This window comes from Rhinolophus ferrumequinum, chromosome 20 (genome assembly GCF_004115265.2).
Source record: "Rhinolophus ferrumequinum isolate MPI-CBG mRhiFer1 chromosome 20, mRhiFer1_v1.p, whole genome shotgun sequence".
NCBI lineage: Eukaryota > Metazoa > Chordata > Mammalia > Chiroptera > Rhinolophidae > Rhinolophus > Rhinolophus ferrumequinum.
The window spans coordinates 11,611,504-11,630,858 of NC_046303.1; the positions used below are offsets into that span (position 1 = coordinate 11,611,504).

Sequence of the window (19,355 nt, forward strand, 5' to 3'; positions counted from 1 at the left end):
CTCAGCCTACTCCTGCCTGTGTGGTCTAGGGTGATTTCCAGAAGGTTGATGGTTCTCAGAGCCTCCCTGGCTCCAGGCCTGCATGGAAGGTGCAAGCCTACCCATTGGTACAGAGCCTGTCCCCTGTTATTTTCCCAATGTCATTGTCCCTACTTTGAGAAACTAACCTGAAATGTATGTGCATGAGGGGAGTACCAGAGACCTGGGTCCAAGTGTCAGCTTGACATAGACTTGTGCTGAGACTTTGGGACATGTCTCTGAGTGCCCACTTCCCCTCTGTGGAACGAGGACACCCACACCTGCTGTGCCGTCCACCCTGGGGGAGGCTGGAGTGGGGAGAGGTTTTGTGAGTTCAAGAGGCCTGGACAGGCTCTTTCTCAGCCTACACTTGTCTTGGGGCTACACGGGGGCGGGTGGAAAGGCAGGAGCAGAGGCGTCCTTTCAGGGTTCCCCATCACCCTCGAGGCAGAGGCCAGACCACTCTGACCAGTCTTCTCTGACAAAAGCCACAGACCTCTCCAGGGGAAAGTGCACGTCCTTCACTGAATGTGGCTGGTGACCTCAGGAGCGGAGGAGCCCACAAAGCCTCAGGGACCAAGTCACCCTTCGTCTCTTAGCTTCTGTTTGTCATCCTTCACCAGCCAACTAAGCGTCACCTGCTCCTGGCACGAACCTCACTTGGCTCTGATGGGCGAGAGGCTCCCCCAGGGGACTGAGGTCCTGAGCAAAGTCTTGGGTCCCAGTACCCAGCACGGCTATGGGTGGAATCAGAAACATGAGTGAAGGGCCAGGGAGAGGGACACCTGGGCCCTGCTCTGAAGAGAAAAGAGAGGATGATGGGGCCGTCACGCTTCAATCCTGCTTGCCTCCATTCCCTGAATCAAAAAAATGGCCCCTATTCGGGGCAGGACCCTATGTCCCTCAGATGGCGTTCTGGGCTGGGGCTGTGTCCACGCCCTGAGACCAGGAGTCCTGGGGCAGAAGGGCAGGCCGTGGCTCCCCCTCAGATTGGTCTCTAGGGGAAAGGGCCCCAATCTCCTCTCAGAGCGAGAGACCCTCTATAGAAACACGGTGATGAAAGAAGAAAAACTACAGGAAGCCTGGATGACCTTACAAGTCATTTTCCTTTATTTTCTTATTGTATAATGAAATTCCAATTCCAAAGAGACATACATGCAGAGCAGACAGAAGCAGGGTCCTGGTGTACAGCAGCAAGAGCTGGGCAGGAAGCGGGTCTGCCCTGCCTCCCCTCCAGCACAACCCTCGGCCCTCCTGGCCCTTGGCCATTGCCCAGGCAGAAACCGAGAAGCTGGGGATGGGAGGGGCCAGTGTCCTGGTCCAGGGAGTAGCCAGAGACCATGGCCTTGGGGGCCAGGCCTGGCCAAATCATGATCTAGCTATGGGACCTTGGGCCTCAGTTTCTTTATCTGTTAAGTGGGCTAGAAGCCCCTGTGCAGATGTTGTATGGGTCGGGGATTGTTAAGGGCCTCTCGGCCCTCCTGCTGCTTCTGAGATCTGGGCATTGTGCCTCAGTTTCTGTCACCATTGTGGCTACGGACACTTGGGGGGTCCTACTCGGGACTTGGTGGAATTGAATGGATTATGTCAATAGCTGCCCCTGAAACAGACTCTGTGCTCGGAACTGTACCTGGGCTGTAGCCACGGATCCTTCAGCAGGTCCAAGGCTGGCTCTCCCTCCAAGGGAGTGAGGAGGGAAGGCAACAGCCTGGGTCACACAGGGAGCCCATGCAGCTCACTCAGCTGCCCCTCGTGCCTCCAACCAGGAGCTCAGCAATAAGGGGGGATCTGCTCCTCCTCCCCCCTGAGCATCAGCTGGGAGCTTGGAAACCCCCGAGGGACCAGCAAGGGTGTCTGCTTCTGTGGGCCGAGCTGCCTCACGGTCATCTGTCCCTGGCCTTGGCGCTTCGGCTAACAAACTGCCCTTTAATAAACACACGCCTGTGTAACAGAGACCTGTGTCTACACTGGTAGGAGGAAGTGGAGAACCAAATAATGAGCAAGATGATGCAGTGACAGATGGAAAAGACCAACTAAAACTCAATGAAGAAACATGGGCATTCCTCCTTCGCCCTCTAAACAGCCTTCGCTCGGCAGCAGCAGACCTGTCTGGTGAAGACACTGCAGAGGGATCCGACCGGCTCCCCCAGGCATGGAAACCTCCAGTGGCTGGTCTGTGTGTCGCTCAAAGCTTTGGAACATGCGTGTGTGTGTGTGTACACGCATTCACACAGATGCCCACGGGCAGCCCCGCCACGTGGAAGTACGCAGCCATGTGGGACAGGCAGTGCTGCTCCGGACGATACCTTCCAGAACCCATGGTGTGTCTATGCTTACAGAATCCTAGAGAGAGGCCTCAGACCTGTAGAGCTCTCCCTGTCCCTGCCCCTTTACAGATGGGGTCACCGAGGCCCTAAGATCTGGACGACCCCAAGCTCGCGCAGCACATCCGAGGGAGGGCCCCGGAAGCTAGCCAAACGGCACGGACAAAGCTTGTTGCCACTTGCCCCTAACACTGAGCTTCCTGGGGTCTCTTCCCCTCAAAGTGCCCTTGGGGACAAAGTGCATGTGATAAGAAAGAGGGCCACGCCCAAAGGCACAGAGCAGTGATGGTGGAGCCCCGGCACCCGCCACAGGGGAGTTGGTGAGCGACTTTGGGTGGAGGGGTACTTTCTGGCTACCTCCTGTCACACTCTGAGGGGACAACTTATCAGGGCGGGCCCCTCTCTTTCACCTCCTCTGTGACTTCACGGGAGTGGGTGAGTGGTACATCTTGGTCTCCAGGAAGGCCCGAGGCCACGAAACAGAGAAAGAGAAAGAAAGTGATAGAAACAGCCCCACGTCAGGCTCGGCCGCGCGAGTCCCACGGGTGTTTGGGACGTGACTCTGGCCAGCGTGTCAGAGTGTCTATAATATGGAGTTCACCCCTGCCCTCCCGCTCCCCACCCGTGACCCCCCCTCCCCACATGGATGCCAGGGCCAGGCCCCCTCTACTTGGGCTTCATCTCCACCCTGGAGTTGATGTCGTCCGCATCCAGGTCATACTCCTCCACCTGGCCGCTGGTCCACACCTTCACGCGGTCCGTGAGGTCACTGCTGCGCGGAGCCAGGATGAAGTCATAGATGAGCACGGCCAGCGCTCCGCCGATGAATGGCCCCACCCAGAAAATCTAGGAACAGAGCGCGCGTGCTAAGAGGGCGTCTGGCAGGCTGACCGAAAGCCCCTTCAGGACACTTTCCCTGAGTTCCCTGCTCCCCCACCCCCCAGGCCTGGAAAGAGACAATGCTGCACGGCAAGCCTGCGTTCCGCGCCCCCACACCTGGCCCAAGCCAGGACTGTGGTACTGGGCGTCTCCTCGCCTCTGGGTAGCCCAGCTCAGCGTGCCTGGTCCCTTCCTGGGGTGGCCACTGCCCCACCCCAGCTTTGGAAGGCCACAGAGTCTAGTTTGGTAAAAGGCTGGCCTGGAACAGAAACATCAACTGTAAGAACAGCTACATCCATGGAGTTCTTACTCCACCATGCTGCACTCAGCCTGTAGGTGGTGCGGCCGTTTCCTCCCCCACCCCCTGCAACCTGGGAGGTAGAGAGATGTCACCACACCCCCACTTCACAGCTCAGCGAACAGGCCAGCAGCCTGCCCAAGGTCACCACAGCCGGAAAGGGGCAGAACCAGGATTCAGGCCTCACTGCTGGGTTGACTTGGGGCAGGTCTGACCTGGGAGGGGCGGCTCAGCTACGCTGCCAGAGGCATGCCCCCCACCCCGTCCCTTCACTTCAAGTCTCAGTGTCCTGATTCCCTCGGCCCCGGCTGCCTCCCAGAGTGTCAGCGATGGGAGAGGATGTCGCAAGGTGAGGTAGGTAGGTCCTTCCACAGACACCAAAGCCTCCCGCCAACTTCACAGACGGCCCTGCACCCCCTTACCCAGTGGTCCCTGAAGTTGTGGCTGATGACCGCCGAGCCGAAGGAGCGGGCAGGGTTAATACCGCAGCCGGTGTAGTCAATCTGCAAGGGGGAAGGGCAGGCGGGCAGAGAGTGACCACACAGAGAGAAAACACAGAGGAGACAATCAGAAAGAGAGGGGCACACGGACCCAGAAGACGGTCAAGAGGTCCCTGTGCCTCCTTTTCCTGGGCAGGGTCAGCTCCCCAGCCCCAAAGAGCTGATTCCCTCCTGGAATGACCCCAGTGGGTGGTTCCTTCCACTGCCCATGACAGGGCAGCCGACAGCCCCTGCCTGGCCCTGTCCTCTCCACCCCCACGCCCACCTGGGAAGGACCCCTACTCACCGCCAGCAGGTGTCCCAGGGCCACAGACAGGCCTATGGCCAGGGGGCCTGAGCCCCCAAGGTCACGGCGCCTCCGGTCGGTGGTGGCCAGCACGCACAGCACCAGCTGCAGGGTGCCAATTATCTCGATGCCCAGGCCCTGGCCGGAGTTCACGCCGGGGGCCAGCTGTAGGGGAGAAGGACAGCGAGGCTTGGTGAGCAGGCGGGTGGGGACTGGGTCCCAGGGCTCTCAGGCCCAGGCAGCCAGGGCCAGGCCCTCAGTGTTCTCAGAGCCCAGAGGAGGCCAGGCCCAGCTCAAGCACACACAGCAGGTCGTGACGTCAGGCCTGTCCCCCTCCTGGACCTATTGAGGAAACACCAGCTGGGCTCTGGCACTCGCCTAGAGACCTGGGGTGAGGTGGGGCCACTGCATCCAGGGACACCTAGGCCATACCCTGGGGGGACCAAGGCCATACCAGGGAGGTGCGGCCCAGGCACGGGTGATGGTCACGGACAGCCGTAGGAGAAGAGAAGCAAATGGGTGTGAGGGTCCAGCTGGAGACATGGCTTCATGCCTCAAAAGTCCAGAACATTCTACCCCATCCCTCACTGCATCAAAGACTCCCAAAGCTGGGGGTGGGTCCTGCTCAGCTAGCTGGCCCTGCTCCCTGGGTCCCTCTCTCCTTTGTGCTTATCTCCTCCCTCGCTGCTCCCACCCTCTGACTCCTTTCCCACCTCTGTCTGTCTCTCATCTGGTCCAGTGTCTTTCATTTCTTCTTGGCCCTGCCTTCCTGTCTGCCCCCTCGCCCTCCTCCCTCCCCAATCCCCACCCCCCGGCCCAGCCCCCTCCCTCCCTATGGCCACATAGGCCCGGCTACCACCGTCTGGCTGCCACTTGTTCCTGGGCTACTTTTAGTAACATGACTCATGGAAAAGGAAGGAAATGGGAGCTGCCGTGAGGTCACTGGAGCCCGCCCCCTGCACTGCACCAGGGAGCCCCCTCCCCAGGGAGCCCCTGCTCTCTCCGCCATGTGAGGCTTCTCAGGGGCCAGGTGCACCCACACAGGGGAGCTGGGCCATGTCAGCAAAGGCCCATTCTCGAAGATGCCTGGATGTGGCCACGTGGGCTGCCTTCTCCCAGGTAGGGCTGCTGTGTCCAGGTAAGCCTGAACTTGAAGTCTCATCGTGAACGTAGGGGGTGTATCCAAGGCAGTAAGGTATTTTGCAGAATCTGAGGTGGGGAACACTGCTCCACCCCCCAGTGGTTGTCTCAGCGCCACGCTGAGGCCATCTTACAAGAACAATTCTCTTCCCTCCTTTGTCCGTAGGCCTGGGTCACAGGGAAAGTGACTCACATCCCTGCCCTGCGTGGCAGGCCCAGCTCTGGGCCTTTCCTGGCCGACACCAGCGCTGCACCCTCGGCTCAGCCAGCCCTCTGGGCAATGCCCATGTTCCCATCACCCCAAGGGGGAGCGTAGAGGAGCGGCCCTGTGCTCAGGTTCTTACTCTCCAACTTGCTGGCCCTTCCCCTCTCTGGTCCTCAGTTTCCCCATGTGTAAAATAGATCTAAATTTCCCTGCCCACTCTTCAGAGTGGCCAGGGGCTCAAAGGCAAAGGGGCCTGTCTCGGGGCATTTGGAAAGGGCTGGAGGGTCAGGAGGGATCAGAGAGTTGTGGCTTTGTTCTGGTTCTTTTTCGTCTTACCCCCAGGACTGGGGTACAGGCAGAAGGGAAGGGGCCCTGCTGCACAGGGATGTGGAGATGGCCGTGAGGCCTGCCTGGTGGTGGCACAGGCTCCATGGAGGCAAGGCTGGTGAGGCCGAGCCACTTGTACAGATGCCCATCACACTCACACCTGCCACTACCCTCTGTGTCTGAGCCTCGGGAAGTTCGGGGCTCCTTCTCCTGCCTCCTCTGCTCTCCAGGGTGGGCCTAATGGCTAGCTGGCAGGCGTCTTGAAACCAGCCCTTCCACACTGAGTAATGGAGCCAGCCATCGCTCTAAGTGGCTCCCGCTTCACACTGCTCCCCACCCCCACCCCACCCCTCTCACAGATGTGGCCTGAAGGAGCTCATCTCCTCCCCCAGTTCTTAACCAGGTCTGAGCATCCCAGCCCCTGCTCTCCTCAGAGGTACCACTTTTCATGCAAAGTGAGCACAGCAGGGGGGCCTGGGGACATACTGCCAGTGGTCTGAGTCACAGGAACGGGACACCTGCTCGGGGATCTCCAGGATGTCCCTTCCTGACTGTCCAGAGCCCTTAGAACCTGACTGCCCAGAACCACATGGGTTGGAAACCTTCCTCTCCCAAACTCATTACCACCAGCACCACCACTAGGAATCCTCTCCTAATGGCTTCCCTGTCACAGGCCCACACACAGATGTCACCCCTACAGGGGCACTCATGTGTGCACGTGCCTCTGGGTTCTCATTTGTGTGCTTCTGTGTGTCTTTGCAGATCAGTGTCTGGTTACCTGTGTGTAACCAACCGTACGTGTCCAGGCATGACTCCCTCCTTTCCTTTTCCCTTAGACATTAACAGATTTATTAAACAATGGTTAAATGACAAGTCTATCAAAAAGCTATAAAAATTTTGGCCGGCCCTGTGGCTCAGGTGGTTGGAGAGCCATGCTCCTAACTCCGAGGTCACCGGTTCGATTCCCACATGGGCCAGTGAGCTGCGCCCTCTACAGCTAAGATTGTGAACAATGGCTCTCCCTGGAGCTGGGCTGCCGTGAGCAGCCGGAGGTCGGCATGAGCTGCCGCGGGTGGTGGCCAGTGTGAGTGGCCGGCAGCCAGCGAGAGCTGCCGTGAGCTGCTGTGAGCGGCCGACCAACGACTGGTGACAGACTGCTTCAGCTGGGGGGAGTGCAAAGCTCATAACACCAGCATGGGCCAGGGAGCTGTGTCCTACAACTAGACTGAGAAACAACGGCTTGAACCGGAGTGGGGTGGGGAGGCGGAAGAAAGGGGGGGGAAAAAAAGCTATAAAAATTCTCAACTTTCATGCACCAAAAAATATACCTAAAAAGAAATGATGCAAAAATCGACAGACTTTCAAGGAGACTCTGAATAACCCACACAGGATTAAAAGAGTTTAATAACCCCTTCTTAGAAACTGATGGAATAAAGCAATCAAAAAATATAAATAGCACAAACCGGGTGGATTTGAACCACATCCGAGCTTGATTTAAGGAAAACACGTAAAACCCCGCACCCCAAAGTTTGAGAATAGGCACTCTTTTTCAGCCCATGTGGGCCATTCAGACAGACTGGACATGTATTGACCAGACGCGGCTCAGCTAACTCTGAGAATCCCTACCACACAGGGTCTCATTTGTCACTGAGATGGGCTCCGTGTGTGTGGGGGTGGGGAGTGGGGAGGGCATGTCTGTGTGTGTCACCCTGTCCCTGTGTGTCACACACTCACACACAGGTGCCAGTGCTGGCTGGGGAGGGGGCAGGAGAAGGGAAGGAGGCCCCTTGAGTGACAGAGCAGCGGGTCTCAAAGGGCCCTTTATTTGCTCCCAGAAGCCATTTCATCTTCCTGACAAGAAACAATACACAAAACAATGGCTTCCTCCTGCCCTCCCTCCTTTTCCTTACTCCAGGGCAGCCCCCACCCTCCCACCAGGGAAAGGAAGAGGCTCCATGGAGGAGCCCCCGCCCCACCCTCCTGGGGTCCCAGGTCCTGCATAGGACCACCCAGACTTGAGAATGTGCTCCATGCCCACGTGTGTGTGCCCCCATGTGCCCTGTACCAGGGTGTGTGAGTGTGCGTGCGCTTGAGCACATCCACTGGGGAACAGCAGGAAAAACAAGATTGGGAGGCAGGAGGCTGAGGGCATGACCCTGCCCTGCCAACATCGGCTGTGCAGCCCCTCTAGTCGCCACACCTCTGCGGCCTCAGCTTCCTCATCAGCAACGTGGGAGCCTGGGCCCTGCTTCTCGCCCAGACAGTCTGCAGTATTCCTACTTCCCGACATGGGACTCCTGCTCTAAGACCCACGGTCATCCTTCTGGCCAGGACCCACAAACCTGAGTGTAGGATTTCTGCCCCATAGGCCATCTGAACTGCTGGTCCCAGCGTGGCACGGAGCCTATTACAGGACCTCCCACGGGCCCTGCTGTACCCTGCACAGCCAGATGCCCTGAGCAGCCAGCTGCCAAACATTCTCCTGGTACATCCCTAATGACAGGAGCTTATTGGCTCGGAGGCAGCCGCTTCCCAGTCAAAGAAAAAAAAATTCCTTCCTTACTCTGAGCAGACAGTCGATCTCGGATGGTGCGATTTCAGGCACCTTTCAGAGGAACTGCTCCTTTCAGAGGAACTGCTCATGGGAACGGGGCCTTTTCCAGCATCTTCTACCATCTTTTGGGTTGGGGTTTTCAGCCTCGGGGATGCTCACCCCACTGGACTGTGGCGCCTTGGTTGCCTGAAGACCCCCTCACTTATGCCCCTAGGGAGCACTGTGGGCAAGGAGCCCACCTGGTCCCTGGGGCGAGGCCCTGGCCCCAGGGATCTTGATCATGACGACATATTCCTGTCCACCCCTGCAGCCCCAGCCACCAGGAAAACGCCAGACCCACTGGCACTCCCAGAGGGTGGGGACCAAGACCCCCCGGGAGGCTCTGCCTGCAAGACCGGAGGGCTCCCCATGTGCCCAGGAAAGGTTTCCTAAGCCAGTCCCCAAGGGGTGAGCAGGGGACAGGTTTGAGCTGCCTGGCGAAAGCCCTGCTGGGTGAATACTGAAGGAACGACTGCTGGGTGGGGCTCTAGAGAAAGTGGGGAGCACTGCACGGGCGGAGCTCACACTGCGCAGGACGGCATGGCATTGGCCTGCAGTGAGCTCACGGCCCAAGGTGTAAGGGGGGGCTGGGGCCCGGAGAGGCGAGTCCCCTGGGACTGAGACGCCCCTCTCAGAGCATCGCCCCTCAGATGAGGATTTCTCAAGGTGAGGCCTGGCTACGGCCAGGTGTCGGTGGGCAACACGGGGCCAGCGGGGCTGCTCTGAGGGTACTAATGGGGACAAACAGCCTCAGAACTTTCCATGGCGAGGGAAGTCTTCACCGCAAAGGTCCTGCTTCTCTCTGTGCCCTCCCCCTCATCTGCTTCTGGCTGGAAACAGTAATTATACCTCCCAGCTGTGGCACCACCACCCAGCCCCAGCCCCCCTCCATGGGCAGGCCGGGCTGGGCAGGGCCGCTGGAAAATTCTGGCTTTCCTTTCCCCATCCAGCCCCTAACTCTAGAGGAGGCAAGAATGGTCCTGAACCCTGGAAAAAGTGGTGGCACGGGGAGCTTCTCACTCTATGGCTGGGGAAACTGAGGCCCAGGAAACTGCAGAAGGGGAAAGTTTAGGGCTGATACAACAGGGAAAGGCAACCCCCAGGCAGTCAGGCCCAGAATTAGTAGGGCTGGGAGAAGATCTGCAAAGAAAGGAGGTTTGCCATCTGCCTGAGCCCCCTAAAGGGCTGATATCACAGGTCTGGGACCGCCAGGAATCCAGTCCCCTCCAGGATGCAGTCAGACACTGGTCTGAATCCTGAGCCCTCGCCACCCTCCAGAGCCCCCAACCTCCCACCATGACCTCCAGTCGGGCCACCACCCACAACCCACAACTCTCAGGGCATCACCTCCCACGGCCTCCTAGCTGAAAAGCTCTTTCCTGGAGGACGCTCCACATTCAGGCTCACGTGGCACCTCCTCCGTGAAGCCTTCCCGGCCTTCCCCTCCTCTAAGGTCAGAAGTTCGCTGGCCACCCTGACATCTCTTATCACACCTGCCTCCTGCGTCATATCACGGGCAGCTGTGCATAGGGCTTATCTTGCCCAGACTGTGGATTTCCCTGGGGCAGGGAACCAGGGGACTCTGTGCACACTCAGCCTGCTGCACTCCTGGTCCTACGTACAGGGAGCCTGGGAGAAAGAACCAGGAATGGTCAGGACTTCTGGGTTCACGAGTGAGCATCTGCCACATCCCAGAGCCTAGCCACACCCTGCTATGTCCCCATGTCACAGATGGGAATGAGGGCTGTACAGGCAAGGTCACTTGAATGAGGTCACACAGGTGGCTGAGCTCAGGCAGGGGCAAGCTGGGGCACCAACCCCTGCCCCGGAGCTTCTCACCCTGGGCCAAAATCGGGCTTTGGCTCTTAGCACCAGCCGGGAATCCTGTAGGCTGGACAAAGGCCCGTGGTCTCTTCAGGGCGTATCCTGAGCCCTGACTCACTGAAAGTTCTCCCCATCATGTCCCGGGGGGGACACCCCCTGACTCACCCCAACCACTTCCTGCCACTTCTTTCCCTATTTTCCTTGAAAATCTCCATGCCAACGACTTGTTCCACCCAGGCCTGGCTCCGGGTGGGGCCCGGAGCCCCAGGGGCTGTGGGAGCTTGCCCCAGGGCTTGGAAGAAAGAGTGTGCCACCTTCTGGGTAGACTGGTCTCTGTCCCTCTTGAGGCATTAAGCCCCCCCCCCCCCAGGTCCCATCAGACCCCAGGTCCAGTGTCTGACAGGAGCCCTTGGTGGGCGGGAGACACTTTTCCTGTTTCTATGCCCCAGACTTGTGCTTCTGGATTCTAAATTCACGGACAGGGCGGCCTGAGCCACCTCGTCCTCCCTCTGTCCCCCACAGTGCCCAATGCACTTATGGGCAGCACGCCCTCTCTAGGTTCCTTTCAGCCAAACCCTCTGGGGAGGGTGATAAACTCAAGCCCACAAAGTGCGTTGGCTGCAAGTACGGGTGCGGCCCAAGAGCTATCAAGACACCTAGGCCCTGTCATGGGTCCTCAGCTCCGAGGAAACGGCAAGAGAGCAGCAGACAGGACTTGAGGCCGACGTGTCTGCCTCCCAGCCCAGGGTGGGCCGCCTCCTAGGCTGCCCCGTTCTCTCCACTGTCTGCAACCTGCCCAGCCCAGGTAATGGGATGACTGGAAAATGGAGGCAGAGCAGGGAAGAGACACCAGATCAGGAGGGCACAGAGGTGCCAGTCTCCCAGCCATCTGCCTGGGATGCCCGTGTTGGAGGCAATGTCTGCCTGTCCCTGGAGAGGAGGGAAGACGAGCCCACAAGTCCTGGGTGACACAGCCCCTTCCCTCTGAGGACCCTTTCCCCAGCCCTGTCATGCCCCGCGGAGCCCCAATGTGACCCTACCCAGAAGGGTACTCCCTGAGGTCACCTGGCTCTACCCCCGCTGGAGAAACGGAGGCTGGGAGGGGCTCTGTCCCTTACACCCACCGTGGCCACATCTTCCCAAGTTAAGTCTAAACTCCAGGCTGCAGGGCTAATCTTCAATCTTGGGCTGAGCAGGGGTTGGCTTCTCTCATAGGGCTGGGTGAGGTGTCACTGTGACACAAGAAGTGCTAATCCCCCTGAGGCAGGGCCATGCCAGCTGCCCTCTGCACCAAACCTTAACAAGCCTTCCCCGGCTGCAGTACCAGGATCTGAACTTTGGCTGGGAAACCAGAGGACAGCTGCTATAATCACGTACTGCCGGTTCCCTTACTGTCCCACACCCACCTGCCCTGCCCAGGTCTATTCCTCCTCTCTGCTCCTTGGTTTCTTTCCCTCCCTGGGAAGGCACCCCCTCAGGTGTTCAAGACATCCTTCAAGCCTTCCTCAGCCTCTCAGGCCAAATTTCCCCCTGCTGTGACCCAAGCCACATCTGAGTTTGCACTTGGCTCAGGAGCTGGAAAAGCCCAGGTCTGCGACAGCAGGGCACTGCAGCCAACGGCCAATTAGCTGTGCTAAGCGGCCCAGGAGGAATTCTTCTCAGCAGCTGCCACCCAGTCGCCAACATCTGCTTATCATTAGTGCCCCCAGCCCAGGCCCCATGCAACCCAGGAGCCGTAGGCACATGCACGGACACGCACCCCCACACGGGCTCACACAGCAGCACTAACACGCTCCAGGCGCTTACGGAAACAGACCCCACGGGAGCGCACAGGTTACACGAGCTCGAGACCCATGCGGCATCCACGTGTACTCACCTGTACACACAGACACACACACACACACACACACACACATACACACACACACATAAACGTCACACTTCTCAGTGCCCAGCGACACAGAGTGCAGCCCAGACACGAGGCGACATGTCCCCATCCTGGCCACACTGTAATCCAGGAAAACCACCTGCAAACAGCCCACAGATGTTTTCTACCCCCAATCCGTGTCCCATTCCTGGGGCCAGAGAGTGGGAGGGGCTTTTTCCTGGAAGGCCATTTGTTGGCGGACTTTTGTGAATGTCAGGGTTGCCTGGAGGCTGTTGGGGGACCCCGGTGTCCTCCCCACACACTTGTGGACAGCGCTGCAGACATGCCGGGTACCTGGTTTAGGGTGATTGGGGACAGAGGGTAGTTTCCCCAGGGTCCAGGCTGCAGGAGGAGGGAGCTGGTGCATAGACAGGGCTGAGGGGGGGCCAGAAACTACCGGTGAGAGGTGAGGAACTGGCCCACACTACGGCTTCCTCCAGAGCTTATTCCTCACAATAGATGACCGCAGGGGACATTGGTAAGACTGTTGTTCTCTGGGTCTCAGCTTCCCACAGTGCCTGGCAAAAAACAGGCGCTGGGCTACATGCAGAGCTGAGTTCCAGCTGCCTGCATGACCTCCCACAACCTCTGCTTCTCTCTGTTCCTCAGTGTCCCCATCTGCACAATGGGCGGAGGGTGAGACCCGTGCCATCTCAGCACTGTTCTGGAGACACCCCCTGCGGTGGGGGCCACCCTACTCACCTCATTGCGGCCAAGCGAGTTGTTACTCAGGGAGGAGGTGATGCCCGAGAGGATGGCGGTGGCGACGATGGCCCCCACGCACTGGGCAACGATGTACAGCAGAGCCCGGAGGATGCTGATCTGGCAGCTCAGCAGCAGCCCCAGGGTGACGGCCGGGTTGAGGTGGGCGCCACTGATGTGGCCCACGCTCTGCGCCAGCGTGGCGATGCTCAGCCCGAAGGCCAGGGACACCTTCACATTGTCCTGCGACGCACCTGAGGTCTGGTTGTTCTTCAGCGGGTAGTTGAAGCCCAGGGCAGACCCGATGCTGATGAAGACGAAGAGGGTCATGGCCAGGAACTCAGCCACCACCGCCCTCCAAAAGAGCTTCTTCTTGAACTCGCTGGCCATGCTGGCAGGGGGCTTGGCTGGAGACCGCTGCCTGGTGCTGGACTCCCTCCGAGCGAGCGCTGGGCCACAGCCCGGGCTGGGCCTATTTATAGGGCCCCTGGGGGGAGGAGAGGAGGGGGAGTACAAAGGGAGGAAGGCCTCTCCTTGCTCCTGGCCCGCCCCACTCCACACGGCCTCCTCTCCGATGGATGCAGACACAGCTCTGCTGTCGGCCTGCCAACTTCTTTCCCTTCCTCCTCTGCCCCCCTCCCTCTCTCCCTCCGCCCTCAGCCCTGCCCAGCCCGAGGAGGCAGGCAGGAGGCAGCACTGCTCTAATAGGCTTTGGGAAATTCCTCCAGGTTGGCTCCACTCAGGGCCCGAGAGACCCAGGTGTCCCCGCCCTGTGTGCAAAGCTCAGGGGCTGCCCGAAGGCAGAGCCCGGAGCTTCAGATGGGGTGGGGGGCAGGTTGGGCTCAGTAGGTGGACATTGCCCTCCCTGGAGGCGGACACCAGACACCGTGACCCTTCCAGCCTGGCGTCCCCATCCCACCCGAGGTTGGTGTAAGTCTGGGATCCATAGGTCCAGGTGTCCGGAGGGGCAATCTAGGCCTCCTGCACCCCAGCCCAGACCTGGCCACCGGATGCCACTTCACAGATGTCCCAGAGCCCCCGGCCACACCAGCCAGGCCTCAGTGGATGGGCACACGGAGGCATCAGAGGGCACAGAGGACTAACCTGTAGACCGCCCTCTGCTCTGTGGCCGAGGGCAGGCCTGAGAAAGGTGAGGGTGTTGGGAAGCCCCCACTCTGGGAGGCCTCAAGCTTCTGGAACAATTTAACCAATGACTTGGGGGCAGGTGGGGGGAGAGGAGGGCAGTTTAGGACTTTCTTCTCAAAGGCAGTCAAGCTGGCAGAAGCACTGGAGAGCAAAAAGGAGTGACAGTGCCACCAGGAGACTGGATGGCAGGAGGGAGAGAGGAGAGAGACAGAGAGCAGAGGAGGGAGCACCGCCGAGAGGGACGGCAGACACGAGCTGAGATGGGAAGACAGTCTGGCAAAGACAGGAGGAGAGACGGAGTAAGAGGGAAGTAGAATCATCACAAGAATGGCAGTGAAAGGGACGGGTTCCCAGGCAGAGACAGCGAGACAGGCCAGGGCTGAGAAAGAGAGAGACGGAAAGCTTGCAGAAGGTGGAGCGACCAGCTGAAAAAGGGGCGACAGGACTGGACCCAGGGGCAAGAAGCTACAGCGGAAGATGGATGAGGAGGGGGCAGGAGGGACGAGGGACCAGACAAGCCCCTGGCCCAGCAGAGGGAGGGGAAGAAGAGCTGCAGATCCCGCAGCCCAGCCTGTGCCCTGTGCACCCCCAAACAGAGAACCAGCAGCAGCCAACGAACTGAGCAAGAAACTGGACAGTGGGGCCAGGAGGACAGTTGGGAATCTGGGCCGAGTCCGCCAACCTGTGGCACGTTGGTGTGTGGAAGAAGGAGCCAGGCAGGGCCCTGGGCGGTGAGGCCATGCCCAGCACATTGGGGCTATCCCTGGCCCTCCCCCACTTCCTGCCTGCCCCCACCACAGCCCTGCATGTGAGTGCTGCTTCTCCCCATTTTACAGGTGGGAAACTGAGGTCCAGGGAGGGGAAGGATTTCTCTGAGTTCTGCATGGACCAGGGGCAGGGCAAGGATAAGCGTGTCAGTCTTGTGCCTCTCGTCCAGGGGCCATCTGCATAGATGGCAATAGGCCCCCTCCCCTGGACACCCTTCTACCCAGCTGTAGCACCCACCAGGGTCACCCCGGCCCCAGTGATGGGCCCCCCAGCGGTCAGCCTGCTCCATATTTGCCGAGAGAAGTAGGCCCACTGGGCGTGAGGGTGGGGGGAGCTGCACCCACCCCAGTGCACCTAAGTGCCTGTAGTCCAGGATGGAATGACGCGGGCGGGAGTCAGCATGGTGGCCAGCGAGCCCGGCCTGCTCAGGGACACTCTGGAGATAATCAGTGCCTTATTAACCACCTGAGAGAGGGACTAGCCCCACCGGGCCACTTCCCACCACCTCCTCCTGTCCTTCCCTCTAGGCAGTGCTGGCTCAGCTCTTGTGGCACAGAAGGCTCCCTCACACCCCAGGGCTCCATCAGTAGGTCTGAGATTCCCTCACACCCAGGCTTTGCAGGGGATCCTTTTGCCGCTCAGGCCAGGCTCTGAGGGCTGGGCTAGGGTCTTCTGGAGCAGGACCACCTCTCTTCAATATCCTCTGAGAGACGTACACGCTCTTTTCCTCCTCCCCCCTCAGCTGACCCCGACCTCTGCTTGGTGTAGGGATAAGTTCTGACACTTCCAAGTACCAGGTCCCAGCCTGGAGGGCTTGAAGGCGGCAGGGGGAGAGCTGGCACCAGACCGGCAGGGCCTCCTGGACTCAGGCTGGTGTGAGCGTATGGCACTGCAGACGGGAATTGGAGCCTGCGTGGGCCTGTGCGTGCCCCAGGTTCTGTCACAGGGTCCGTGGGCCAGGTTGGGATCCACACACCCAAAGACACACGATGTGCCACCATGCATGAGGGTGACAGTCACCTGGGACCTATTTTATCTGACAAATATTTACTTAGTGCCTTTCATGTGCCACCACTGTTCTGGGCGCTGGGAGACAGCTACAAACCAGACACTGTGTGGGCACCTTGCATGACGCAGTGTGTGACCATGGAGGGCGCATGTCTGTGAGTTTGTACTTGGTAAAGTCCCACGTACTGGTGGAGCCGGGCAGGAGACGGGGGACCCAGGGGTCACAGTGTAGGCGAAGCACTTTAGCCCAGGCGAATTCGGCATCCACCGACCTCAGGATACGTGAAGGTCCTCAAGGCAGCACCCCTCCCCCCCCTGCCTCTCCTCCCCTCTTCCCCATGCCAGCCTGTCCTCTGCCTTCCGTGCCGTTATAGCTCCGTTCCTTTGGAAGAAGGAAGGCATTGCCTTCTCCAGGAAGAGCCATCGGAATGCGGGCATCTCCAGAATAACGCCCACCTCATTCACCTACGATCACCCACAATGCAAAGGGGCCTCTGCAGCCACGACCTGACGCTTTCAGTGGGAAAGGAGGATGGTCTCCTGCTGCAGCCCCCGACCCAGGAAAGCCCACACCTCTCCACCTCCTGCTCCCTGGTCTGCCACTAATCTGGGCCAGTCAGGGGAGACGGGAAGGAAACAGCTGAGGGCCCAACTTTACCACAACCCTGGGGGGCTCGGACGTTCAGTGATTTGCCGAGGAACGGCAGAGCTGGGAGTAGAACGCAGTTCTCCCTGATTCCTAGAGCCCAAGTCTGGTTCTCTGCCTGCCTGTCAGGAAGGGCCCCTGGTGGACCTGGTTACCAGATAGAACCCCAGTTCTGCGGGCCCAGGAACAAGTACAGGGCTGGGGTATCCAGACCCCAGAGGTGGTAGGATGGGTGCGGGGAGGGGCTCAGGGGACCCTCCCCAACTTTCCTAAATAATAAGGGTGGGGTGGGGGCCAGGTAGGGAAAGGAGCACGGGGGCTAAGACCAGACACACAGAGAACCTGGGAGAGGCCACGTCACACCTGTGGGCCCTGGTCTGGGGGCTCGAGCTCCGGGGCAGGGCCCTGCCTCCACCCAGCGCCTCTAGTGCGGCCTGCGGCAGCCTCCTCATCGCTCCCATCACACCGACTGCCCCTCACCCCAGCTCCTGAGCCCTGGGCGGGACTTGAGGCCACTCAGGCGCGGGCACTGTTTGGCCCTGCTGAGCAACGGTCTCAGCAAATGCTTTTCCAGATGTGCCTTACTCCTGACGTGCCCGGCAAGACCCGATGCCAGTCAGAGCTGGCCGTTCCCAGCACAATCTGGGCTCCGTCCCCACCAGGATCCAGTGCGAGAATCTCAGGCTTTGTGCAGAGGGGGTGCATGGGGCCTCAGATCCAGACCCCCTTGGGCTGCGTGGGAAGAAGATGTCCACGGGCTTGGCCGCGGCTGTCACTCTCTTAGCCCACACTCTCTGGCTCTCGCAGGGCAGAGGGGCTAAGAGGAACGGACCCTCCCTCCTGGGCCGGGCAGAGATTTCCCACCGCAGGCTGGACTGTGGGAAACAATGACTTCACTCTCTCCAGGAGGCCCACTGGAAAGATGGAGTTTGGGGTGGGAGGGGACTCAGACAGAAGACTGGCCACGACCATTCAGACACATCAGCTCACCAGCAGCTCAGATGGATTTTCCAGAATCGCTCAGGCTTTCCTGAATCGAGGCTGAGAGCACTAATGGGGGGGGTGGGAAGACAGGACAAAGTCCCCGAGGGTCCCGGAGAGGGGTGATGAGAATCAGAGAGCACCCAGAGAAGCCCTCTGCTGCCCCCCAGCTCTGCGTCTCAACAGGGCGCTCACTGTCATCTCGCCGCTGACCTTGCTCTGGCTCTTGGCTGCTCAGATGGGGTCTGTCTTCCTCCCAGAGCCCCACAGGAGGCAAGGGCCAAAGCAGGGATTTGGCACTAGTGTCTCCCAGCCTTCCCTGGAGGCATGGCCACCCCCTCCCAGGGGGGCAGAGGAGGGGACCCAGGCCCAGAGCACAGACACCAAGAAGGAGCCAGGATGTCCCCTCCAACTCAGCCCAGACCTCACGGCTCTCCACTCACCACCCTGTAGGGCACTGACACCACCCCTTTCCAAGGCCAGAACAGGTCCCTATGCCACCAGGCTCCCTGTCCCTTGTATGTTTGCGTGTACCATCTTCCTTCACCTTCCAACCTGTACCAGCCTCCCGGACCCCTCCTCCATGGCCGCACCCACAGGTACAGGTGTGAGCTCATCGCAGCCAGGGCTGTCCCCTGATGGTCCTGTGGCGGGAGGCTGGACGCTGTCTCTTTCCTGTGCACTGCGCCCCCCCCAGAGCTGGGCTGGGCATGGGGGGGGCGGGGGGCAGGAATGATCCGGGAAGCATCTGTCCTCTGATCATCTGACCCCCCACAAGAGAGGGGGCACCCACCTCTCGAAGCATGTGAATTCCTCCCTGTCTGACAGATAACTCCTGGCCATTTAGGCGTCACACGATCCCCCTTAAATCAAAACCGGATTTAATGGGCCACCAGTGATTCACCAGAGGGAACAATTTAGTCATTTTCTAAGCCCCTGCCTCCTGTTCACCTCTCCTCCCGCCGCCGCCAGTCCCACCCCTGCCTGCCCTGAGCAGTGCTGAAGCTTAGTCAGGCTGCGGGGAGGGCAACGGTAGGGCGGGACAACGTCAAACCTATTTCTAGAAAGCAAGATTTTCTATTCTGATGTTTTACCAATTCTCCAACAATCGTCCTTACTTGATGCCACAGAAGAGGGCCAGAGACATGGGACAGAAAAGAGCTGCCCCCAGCCCAGCTAGGGTCTGTGCCACCTCACGTCCGGCAGCGGGAGCAGAGAGCAGACAGTGGGGCTGGGCTCCCAGTGAGGACACAGGGCTGCCCCCAGCCCACCCCCGACTCAGCCTGGACAGGAGGAAGTGCTCCAAGAGGGAGTGAAGTCACAGTTTCCCCAGCCCTGCCCTGCGGCCAAGGAGTCTGCTGGGCCAGGAGGGCGGCCTCCCTCACGTCCAGAAAATGCTAGTGGAGGCATTTGTGCAGGACTGCCAGCCACACTCTTGGGGGTGGGGCGTGGGGGCTGAGAATGGGCTGCACAGGGGGCTCTGCCTGGAGGCGGTCTCTGCACTATGGGCCCCTGGGAGAAGAGTGGTGCTGACGTGTGTTAAGTGGTCTCAGAGCACTTCCTGGGTACACACACAGCACTTCCTGTGCCCTGGCCTGGCTGCCAGGCTGCCACTGCAGTTCCCTGGTCTGCTCTCCAAGCCCCCAACCCCTCCTGCCCTGGGCCCTCAAAAATCTCCTTTCTTTGCCTTGTTAGATCAGAAAGCATCAACAATGGGAGAAGGGGGACGGATAACATTGGATTGATGCCCTCATTTTGCTCATGGGGACACAGGCTCCAAGAG

At 59.6% G+C, this 19,355-nt stretch overlaps 1 protein-coding gene across 1 annotated transcript; it reads right to left on the reverse strand.

Annotated features, from left to right (window-relative positions):
* Positions 1-2,520: 2,520 nt before the first annotated feature.
* Positions 2,521-13,598, reverse strand: AQP1 (aquaporin 1 (Colton blood group)). The gene is made up of 4 exons (XM_033088601.1): positions 13,024-13,598; positions 4,306-4,470; positions 3,942-4,022; positions 2,521-3,188 (listed from the first exon to the last, which is right to left on the reverse strand). Exons 1-4 carry the CDS (start codon positions 13,411-13,413, stop codon positions 3,009-3,011), a joined length of 816 nt encoding a protein of 271 aa, XP_032944492.1. The 5' UTR covers positions 13,414-13,598; the 3' UTR covers positions 2,521-3,008.
* Between the last annotated feature and the right edge of the window lie 5,757 nt (positions 13,599-19,355).

Coding starts and splice junctions, on each gene's coding strand:
- AQP1 (XM_033088601.1), bottom strand. CDS start 13,413: ATGGCCAGCGAGTTCAAGAAGAAGCTCTTTTGGAGGGCGGTGGTGGCT. Junction 4,471..13,023: donor ACTCGCTTGGCCGCAATGAG/GTGAGTAGGGTG, acceptor TCTCCCCTACAG/CTGGCCCCCGGCGTGAACTC. Junction 3,189..3,941: donor ACAACTTCAGGGACCACTGG/GTAAGGGGGTGC, acceptor CTCTGTTCCTAG/ATTTTCTGGGTGGGGCCATT.